General features: G+C 28.4%; 1 protein-coding gene across 1 annotated transcript in view; it reads right to left on the bottom strand.

The window, feature by feature from the left end:
- Positions 848-9516, bottom strand: part of LOC107614769 (kinesin-like protein KIN-14F) — a 12452-nt gene continuing 3783 nt past the window's right edge. Inside the window, exons 4-17 of the mRNA XM_016316934.2 lie at positions 8925-9308; positions 7866-7934; positions 7540-7776; positions 7365-7446; positions 6600-6695; positions 6328-6507; positions 6130-6236; positions 5471-5649; positions 4859-5023; positions 4514-4767; positions 4055-4218; positions 2463-2669; positions 1687-2312; positions 848-1231 (exon numbers count right to left, since the gene is read on the bottom strand). Coding sequence (XP_016172420.1) covers positions 1066-1231; positions 1687-2312; positions 2463-2669; positions 4055-4218; positions 4514-4767; positions 4859-5023; positions 5471-5649; positions 6130-6236; positions 6328-6507; positions 6600-6695; positions 7365-7446; positions 7540-7776; positions 7866-7934; positions 8925-9308 — 2916 coding nt within the window. The 3' untranslated portion in view covers positions 848-1065. The remainder of the gene's footprint in view (positions 1232-1686; positions 2313-2462; positions 2670-4054; positions 4219-4513; positions 4768-4858; positions 5024-5470; positions 5650-6129; positions 6237-6327; positions 6508-6599; positions 6696-7364; positions 7447-7539; positions 7777-7865; positions 7935-8924; positions 9309-9516) is intronic.

Raw genomic sequence — 9516 nt, 5'->3', positions numbered from 1 at the left:
CATTAATATCAGTGACTAAAATTAATTACTATATATTTATGTATAAAAAATATATATATAATTTAATTTATTTTAATACATATTTTTATATTTCAACATATATTTAACACTAATAACTGATTTTAATATGCACATAATATAATGAACAATGCTAGGACCAGCAATATTTGTGATTGGTAGCCATCAACTAGCCATTAATGATGATTTGATGGTGTGAGATTGGTGTGAGATATCATCCAATGACTCATTTCTCTGCTGGTTACATGCTGGCCAATATGCAATAAAATTGCTGGCCCTAGACTTTTCCTAATATAATTGTATTCTCCGTTAGTATTCTAATGACAGATACGTTCTCTACTGAGTTGCCATCTTTTCCAAAATAATAATTCTCTAGCTTGACATACATACATAGGATCTTTTAAGAGGGTAAAAATAAGAACAAATTTCGACTATTCAACTACATGGGGTCTTGTAATAACTTTAAAGGGAAAGCGGAAATTAAATCTCTCACTCTTACATATTCATATAAACTAAAATTAGCTGTATCTATATCTAGTAATGGTGTAAAAAGCACATGCATCTGCAGGACCAATATGCATAGTAATTGGCCCAACAATGAAAGATGACATTCATAATGATGATGATGATAATAATAATGGCGAGATATAGTTCATAGTTGGTAACTACTCCCAAACCAATAACTTCGGTGTCCCTCCCTCAAATAAGGAAAGGCACCATGCAGCTTTTAACTAAGATTATATTCTCACCGTGATGATCACGAGCATATAGCGTAGATCCTCGGGTAGAAAATTAAAGTAGCAACAAGTTGAAAAATGTAAATCATGCCACCATAATACTTCCTTTATAATATATGGTTAAAATTACAATGCATGCTCAAGACACAATAATATAGATAGGTGACACAAATTAATTAATTAGTCTCAAAAAACCTTCAAAGTCTGTATGAAATTATGTGATATAAAATTGCTGGAGTAGTATCTTCTGTACAAAAGTAAATAAATATATAAAAAGGTATATAGTATATAACTGATTAAGATGAAATCTTCATGATAAACCAAGAAACTTTCCACGTGGGGTAGATCTGCTCCTTCTAAATTCAGGCATGGTTACTGTCTTACTTGATTCTTTAGTATTACTACCTCCTGAACCACTCAAAAATTTGTTCTCAACTCTGCTAGCTGATAATGGTTCTCCTCCTTGCACCATTCCTCTGCATATGACAAAAAGGAAAAAAAAGAGGGTTATATTATTAACATTGAGACTAGTTATATATGAACATAATATTTCTTAAAATGAAACATCTAGGTACTGTTTTCATTGTGTATTTATACTGATAGAGAAAAAAAAAAGTGATGTTTGGATTTTATTAAACATATATAGAGACGGATAATAACAAAAAAATGAAGAGATAGAAAGAACATGGTTCTAAAAACCGATTCAAAACGGTCGGTCGAACAAAAAATAGATGACTATTGTAGAACAAAACTGCCACTAAATAAAAAAATCCGTTTTAAGCTAATTGAACTAATAAACCAATAGTTAAATCACTATAGATTGCAGAATACAATGGTAATTTGACAGGACAATTTTTTTTTGTTTCTAACTTTTGAAGTTAAAAAAAAATTAAACAAAATAATATAAAATAGAAAGTTCTAATAAGCATACCTTGAACCAAAAAGATTATGAGAAGTCCTTGGAAAGTTATCATGCATCTTGGTTAGATTTAAAGCGCCACAATCTGTAACAGATTCGGTAAAGCCAAGGCTATTTTCTGACTGATCTGAATAATCACTTGTTCTTGGTGACTCCAAAGCAATTTCACCAAATGTAGTAGTAGGCATCACCATATCATGCTTTTGATTAATCTTAAAGGGTGATAATAATTGACAATTATTATTCTTAGCCTTACCCTTATTATAATAATAATTATTATTATTGTTACCATCAACCTTAGTGATTTTTCTAATACCACCTTGCCTTACTACACTAAGTGCTTGCTTGAATTGTTCTTCTTCGTTAATTTCTTGATGAAGTTTCCTACTAGATGGGAATGGATGCTTGATGATTGGTTGGGTTTGGTGGTTATTATTGTTATTGTTATCTGCTGTGTCGATTTTGACCTTGATTTTAATGACTGATGAACCTCTTTCTGTGGATTGTGATCTCCTTATAACTGGAGGTGATGGAGATCTTCCTTTATGGGAATTAATATTTTCCATTTTTGCCATTGGTGAATCCAATGCTGAAGGGAACCTTGACCTTCTTTGCTTGCCCGATGAGCAACTCCTCCCCTGAAAATATTCAATTTTTCATATGCTTAAGTTATTGGACTCTTCGAATAAAAAATACTAAAATTTACCCCAAAAATAAAATTGAATTTTTCATACGTATAAGTTATTCAACTTTTCAAGTTAAAAAAAAATACATATGCATTGGATAACCTCAAAAGTTTTATCATCTGTTGGTGTTGGTCTCTGACAAGTCTCTGATTTCATGGTGGTGGCACTACTGTTTCCATATTTGGGCAAGCGATAAGGTGAAATAGCTCTTCCTTTCTGTGATTCAATGGCATTTCTAGAGTTATTCCCATTCTTCCATTGTTCAAGTTCTGTTTCCTTCCTTTCTAATGCCAACTTCAGACCTGCAATCTGCACAAATTTCCGGAAACCTTTGTATTAATTTAGATAAGGGAGACGAAAAGAAAATGGTCAAGAATTTATAATTAATAAATATTAAATAAAATAAATTTTGATTTTTTTTATTAATTTTTTTTAGTTACTAACATCTCTGAGAGAATGAATCAAGTAAATGCTATTAGATTTAAAATTAAATGATACAGTTCAGTAATCCAATAACTTCTCGAAAATTGAGAAATAACTCACACTTGTAAATTATGATCAAGAGTGGCAAATGGGCCTAAACCCGCCGAATCAGCTCGCATAACCCGCCAAAATAGGTGGGTTGGGCTGAAAATTTAGGATCGTCAAATAGCAAAAACTCGCCTAACCCGCACCGCTTAAACTACGGGTTTTGGCGGGGTAGGGCGGAGTTTCCCGCCGGGTTTAGTATTTTTTTAGTAAGAGGTATTTTTACAATTTTTTTGCCAAAACCCAACTTCCCCCAACCCAACTTATAAGAGAATGAAGATAAAAATTGAGTGTTTTGCATTATGTTTATTTTGTTTTAGAGACAATATTTATAATTATGTTTTGGATGAAAACTTGGTTTATAATTATGTTTATTAGATATTTATAATAATTAGCCAAAAGTAATTTAGATTTACTTTATTTAATATTTATTAATAAATATTAAATAAGACAAATTTTGACGATTTGCTTTTGGTTACCTAGCACGTAAAGCATGCCTTGTTGATATTTATTAGGAAAAATTTTAAGTATACCAGAAATATTGGTATTTTAGTTGTTTTAACAGTTGATCTTAATTATAAAAAATATATATAATATAGAAAAAATTTCAAGTGTACCGGAGAACACCGGTGTTCCAATTGTTTTAATTGTTGATTTCAATTAATATATATTATATATATTTTTTATAATTCAGATCAACTGTTAAAACAACTGGAACACCAGTATTTCAGGTACACCTGAAATTCTTCCTATAATATATTAATTAAAATCAACGGTTAAAACAACTGAAATACCAATATTTCCAGGACACTTGAAACTCTTCCTATCTATTAAGCTAATATTTAAAGTTAAGTTCATTCAATGTCATTTCTAATACGATATTAGAGTGAATTTGATTCAAATATTTTACTAATTTTTGAAAAATGAAAATTTATGTATAATTAATTATTTTAATATGAAGTTGATAGTTATAAATTTTTAAATATTAATTTAATCAAACATATTAAATTATCTAATAATTTTTTACTGGTAACGTCACATCAAAATAACTGTACATAAATCTTTACTTTTTCAAAATTAAGTTAATCTCGTCAATCTCATTTAGAATAAATGATATAAATATGTATGTTTGAGAAAACCTAAGAAAGTAAAAGAAGAATATGAACCTCTTCCTTTAGTTGTCGGATCTCTCCAGTTTCTTTGTTAGTTTGAGCAGCACCAAGTGAAATGGATGCAACCCTTTCAGCAAACTTGAGTGTGCTAAGTGTCTCCCCAATTGCATTAACCTCAGGACTTATGTGAACAAACATCAAAGTTTTTGCATGCCCACCTATTCATACAACAACAACAACAAACCAATAATACCATTCATACACTAAACACTCTTGACACCTGAATAAAAACACGAAAAGAAGAATGCTAGGTAAACAATGACAATTTTGAACAACATGAATAACTACCAATCAAATAAAAATATACTACACCTTAATTTAATACTACTAATTAAATTTAAGGTTAATTTACTCTTTTAACTCTATTAATTCACATTATTTACACATTGTTCAAAAATGTTGTTGATTATCTATACTTTTTCAAACAGGAATAACAATGTATATATTTGTTACCTAAAGAATCTTGTAAGACTTGTGTGAGCTTGCTATTTCTATAAGGAATATGAGGACTTTTTTGTGCAAGAGCAGAGATAACATCTCCAAGTGCAGAGAGTGACCTATTTATATATTGAGCCTCTTTTAGTCTTTCACCAACAGCTTCAGATTTATCAACTCTTTCACTTCCGGCCAGATCAACTAGGTGGAGACAACCACGAAGAATCGAATTCGAAACCAGTTCCACCCCTCTAACATGAACGGTTAGAACACTGCAAGAATCATCAAGTAATAGATGTGAAAAAAAAAAAAAAAATTTCCTGATGTGTCGATACATAATTAGATGGTTACGAAAAATTGTACCTGTGAGAACGGCTGCTTCGAAGGTTTAACGCAGTAGCGCCCACGGCGCGGTTCTTCTGACCGATTCTCATCAAATCAAGAACATCTTGGGTACAAGTGACTGGAACTATGAATGCATCAGGGACATTTAGACCATTTAGTTGAGAGTTGTTTCGTATATCTAATGTGAATCTTGTTAAGCAAGTAAACAAGTTGCAGTAGAACTTCAAATATTTGTTTTATAAATCTCTATAGTTTAATATTTTGTAATTAAACTCTTATATTTTGAATGTTACTGATTAAATTTATTTGAAATGGTTCAATTAAGTCTTTATAATTTAAAAGTTTTATAATTAAATTTGTATAATTTATCAAACTTCAATAGAGGAGTTTGTTTACAAAGTTTTTTGAACAAGAGATGTAAAGTTAATTATTAGAAAATATTTGTTATTTAATTTTTTTTAATGTATATTTTATACAAATAGTTAATTTGGAGTTGATTTTTTGTGTATACTTAATATGGTTGCTGCTAATAATATTGAAGCAAGTAATTAAAAATAGATTATTATAGTAAAAAATGATAAGTAGTATAATTAATATATAAGAAGGTAGTATTAATTTGTTGAAGGATATCTTCTATTAGAGGCATCAATGACTAACAAGTCTCTGACTTGTTCATTGTATATCTCAATCATCTGAACATAAACTTCATATTTTATGGCATTTGTTCTTTCCTTCGATATATCAAATAAGTCACGCAAAGCCCTATAGTTTACACCCCATGTCTCTTCATTTGTCAGATCAGGACCACTCTATACAACAACAAATATAAGACATGTCATGAGATATTCAAAACTTAATTGTAGTTGTGCCTAGATAAATCATAAGCTAGATGAATAAAAAGTAAATTAATAAATTAAAAGTTTAATTATTTTTCTGGTTCTATTAGTTTTATCGAATTTTCAATTAGATTTCTATATTTTTTTCTTTTCAATTAGGTCCCTATATCATATCAGATTTTGTAACTAAATCCTTACCATTTCAAAAATATTAAAATCAATTGAATATTCTATTAAATAAAATAGAATATTCAGTTAAATGTTAGACATATTCGTTTATTTAACGAAATATTTCATTAATTCCAATGTCTTTGTCACGACAGAAATTTAAGTCATTTAACTACAAAATCTGATATGGTATAAGAATTCAATTGAAAAAAATATATGAAAATCTAATTGAAAATTGAATAAAACTATACGGACCGACAGAATAATTAAACCAAAATTAAATACCATTGTATAGGTCTTTCCTGAGCCAGTCTGTCCATATGCAAATATGCACACGTTATAACCATCTAAAACAGACCTCACTAGTGGTTGAGTGTCACCATATATTTGCTCTGCAAATCATAAAAATAATAACAAATCCAAAATTTAAGGAAAAATAAAAAAACCTGTATATAATAAAATCATAATATATAAAATACATACCTTGTGTTATGGTTGTTCCAAACACCTTATTGAATGAAAATACCCTTCTAGAATCTTTGCCTTGCTTAAGGGGGTTCACAATCATCATGTCTCCATTTTCTCCAATATAATCTACTGTACACTCTCCATTTGATTGTCCTTGTAAGAATGGCCTCACTCTACAATACACCCTAATGGTTCCTATATAAAAAATAATTATTATTATTATTATTATGTTATAAGTAAAACATAGATATAAATGATCATAAAATTGATGATTATGGATTGTGTACCTTTGAGGTCTTGTATTTGATTATAAAGATTACGATTCTCCTCCAAAACTTTCTGATAGGAAGAGGAGCCCACTTCAAGACTCTTGATATGTTCCTCTGAGTATGCAACATAATGTCAATAACTAACAAAGCTAGAATGCATACTAAAAATTGATATATACACTAATTGGACATTTATACCCTTACTTGGAAGAAAATTCCTTGCTTGGTGGCAATTCAATAACGCAATTAATTTAATATTTTATTTTTATGTCACATATTTTATTTTTTTTACTGTATCATTTAAATGGATGCCATTTTTAAAAAAAAGATTTTAGAAGATCTTTTACAAAAATAAAAGTAATTTTATATTTAGATATTTCATGTAAAAAAAAATTATCTATCAATTATGTTTAGATAAAATAAGATAAAAGTACTTTTTGTTCATTTATTATGTGAAAAACATATTTTTTAAGAAAAAAAAGATATTTTAAAACAAATATACATTGTAACTTCTCAAAAAAGATATTTTTTTATTTTTCTAATACTTTTACGTTTATTATTAAAAATTTATTAAACACACTAAAAAATAAAAAAAAAGATCTTTTATCAAAATAATGATGCTCAAACAAACACAAACTCTAATATTAAAAACAATTAGCCCTATAGTAGTGATTAATGCATGTCAATTATTTATTAATTTATTTATTTATTTTTCCTCCAATAATTATTGGTAGTTAGACTTAAAAGTAAAATAAAATAGAATAAAAAAAAAAAATTGATTACCTAGCCTACTACTTTCTTGCTCCCATTCTGACTGAATTTGTTTGACCTCCATTTTTGTCTCTTCAAGAAAGTATTTCATTTCCTGAAGCAAGAGAATAACCCTTATTTCAGTGAATGGTGCTAACAATGTTAAATGAATAATTATAGTAAGTTCCACAATTATATATATATATACCTCAAGTTGCTTCTGTTGATTATTGATTACTTCAATATGCTTGGAGGAATAATTGCCATTATTATTATTGTTATGCCGAATATTTTCACGTTTACCACCACAAATGCAGAATTTGGAGAAATCATTTGATGCTAAATTACTTCTTTGATTAAGATATAGTGAGATAGCTTCTATGAACTCTCTCTTTGATAGGCATCCAATATCACCTTTCAGTATCTTCTTCAGGAAAAGTCCAAGCTGCCAAATTTTTAAAAATTGAGATATATATATTGTCAACAATATTTTAATTGTTAAGAACCAATATACATGGAGAAATTAAGAAGTACCTGAGTGCCTTGGGAAGTAAGCAAGGATGAGAAATCTTTGACTACCTTGCTAAGAAGGGTATCAATTACCTACAAATTGTCACCCATATTATCACCAATAACATTGCATGAACCATAACAATTTTATAAATCATACAAACTAAGAAATGTTTGTTGTACAAAATAAAACAAATTAAAAACTTTAGAGTAAATAGACAAAAATATATATATAATAGTTTGAAATGGTCAAAAGTACACACAAAATATCGCAAATATTAAAAGTATACTCGAAAAATTATTTTCGATGGACAAAAGTGTCATGTCATATTTTTCATATATATTTTTGTTCATTTATTCAAAACTTTAATTTCATCTTTAAATTGTAATTAAGTATGATCTAACATAGATTGTGGCCTTTTAGTATAATAGTCAACTTAGTTTTTAAAGAGAATAATTTTATCTAGAGAATAAACTAAATCGCGAAATAATGTCATAAAAAGTTAGGAGTTAAATTTAAGAAAAATGATAAGCCACTTTACACATATTTTTTTTGCACCCTATATTTATATGAATTTATAACATAAAGCATAATTATCAAAATTGGAGTGATAATATCCATTTCCTAAATTTAATTATGGATAAAGTATATTTTTTGTCCTTGAAGTTTGGTAAAAGTTTCAAAAATACCTCTAAGTTTTATTTTGTTTCAATTTTATCCCAAAAGTTTTCGATTTGCATCAAATATACCTTTGACGGCTAAATTTTCAAAAAATTTAAGACTAGTCTAATAATAATACATAAAAATTATACTTGATTTGCTTGTGTTGAGGGTTGTTCTTATAAAATTATTGTTGAATTAATCTTAAATTTTTTGAAAAAATTAGCCGTCAGGGGTATATTTGATGCAAATCAAAAACTTTCGAGACAAAATTAAAATAAAATAAAACTTAAAGATATTTTTAAAATTTTTATCAAACTTCAAAAACAAAAATTATACTTTACTCTTTAATTATTTCTTACAATCTCAAAGATGAAATCAATTAAGCTTTTTCTTTTGAAAAAAAAAAAAATCTTACCGACCATTGCATTGAAAGGCAGATCTTGAATGTGATCAGTTTCTCTAAGGTATGCCTGAAGAAGCCTGAGTCCAAAGTGATCAAAAAGGAAAGAGAGTGTGTTTGCAGTTCTTGCTTCTTGAATCAACAACTCTTGAGAAAGTTGAAGAAATTCTAACAAGTGTTCATATTGTGATGCCTCTATTTGTTCATCCAACAATGATTGATCATCAGCACTACTTTGATCACTTCCAATTGTGGATAATGAAGAAGGAGAAGACCTCTTTGGAAATGAAGTAATTCTCACAGTCCCACCATACTTCCATACTCCCTCTCCACCGGATAACTTCCATTCATGGTACCCTTTCAAACATAGAATGCAGTCTACTACTTTGTTTGAAGAACCACCCTGCATCCATGCTTTGAAACTTAATTGAAACACATACACATTTCATATTTTAAAAAAATTGTCTCACTATTTTTAACAGAAAAATGTTACAGGACTATCAGAATTTATTATTTTTTGTCATTATTTTTAATTATCAATTCATTTTTTTAGTCTAATAATTCAACAATATATTTTTTGTCTACACTTTTAAATATTGATAGTTAACTGC

This window comes from Arachis ipaensis, chromosome B01, assembly GCF_000816755.2.
Source record: "Arachis ipaensis cultivar K30076 chromosome B01, Araip1.1, whole genome shotgun sequence".
Taxonomy (NCBI): domain Eukaryota; kingdom Viridiplantae; phylum Streptophyta; class Magnoliopsida; order Fabales; family Fabaceae; genus Arachis; species Arachis ipaensis.
Note: the sequence above shows the minus strand (reverse complement) of the source record. Positions and strands in the feature narration are given on the sequence as shown.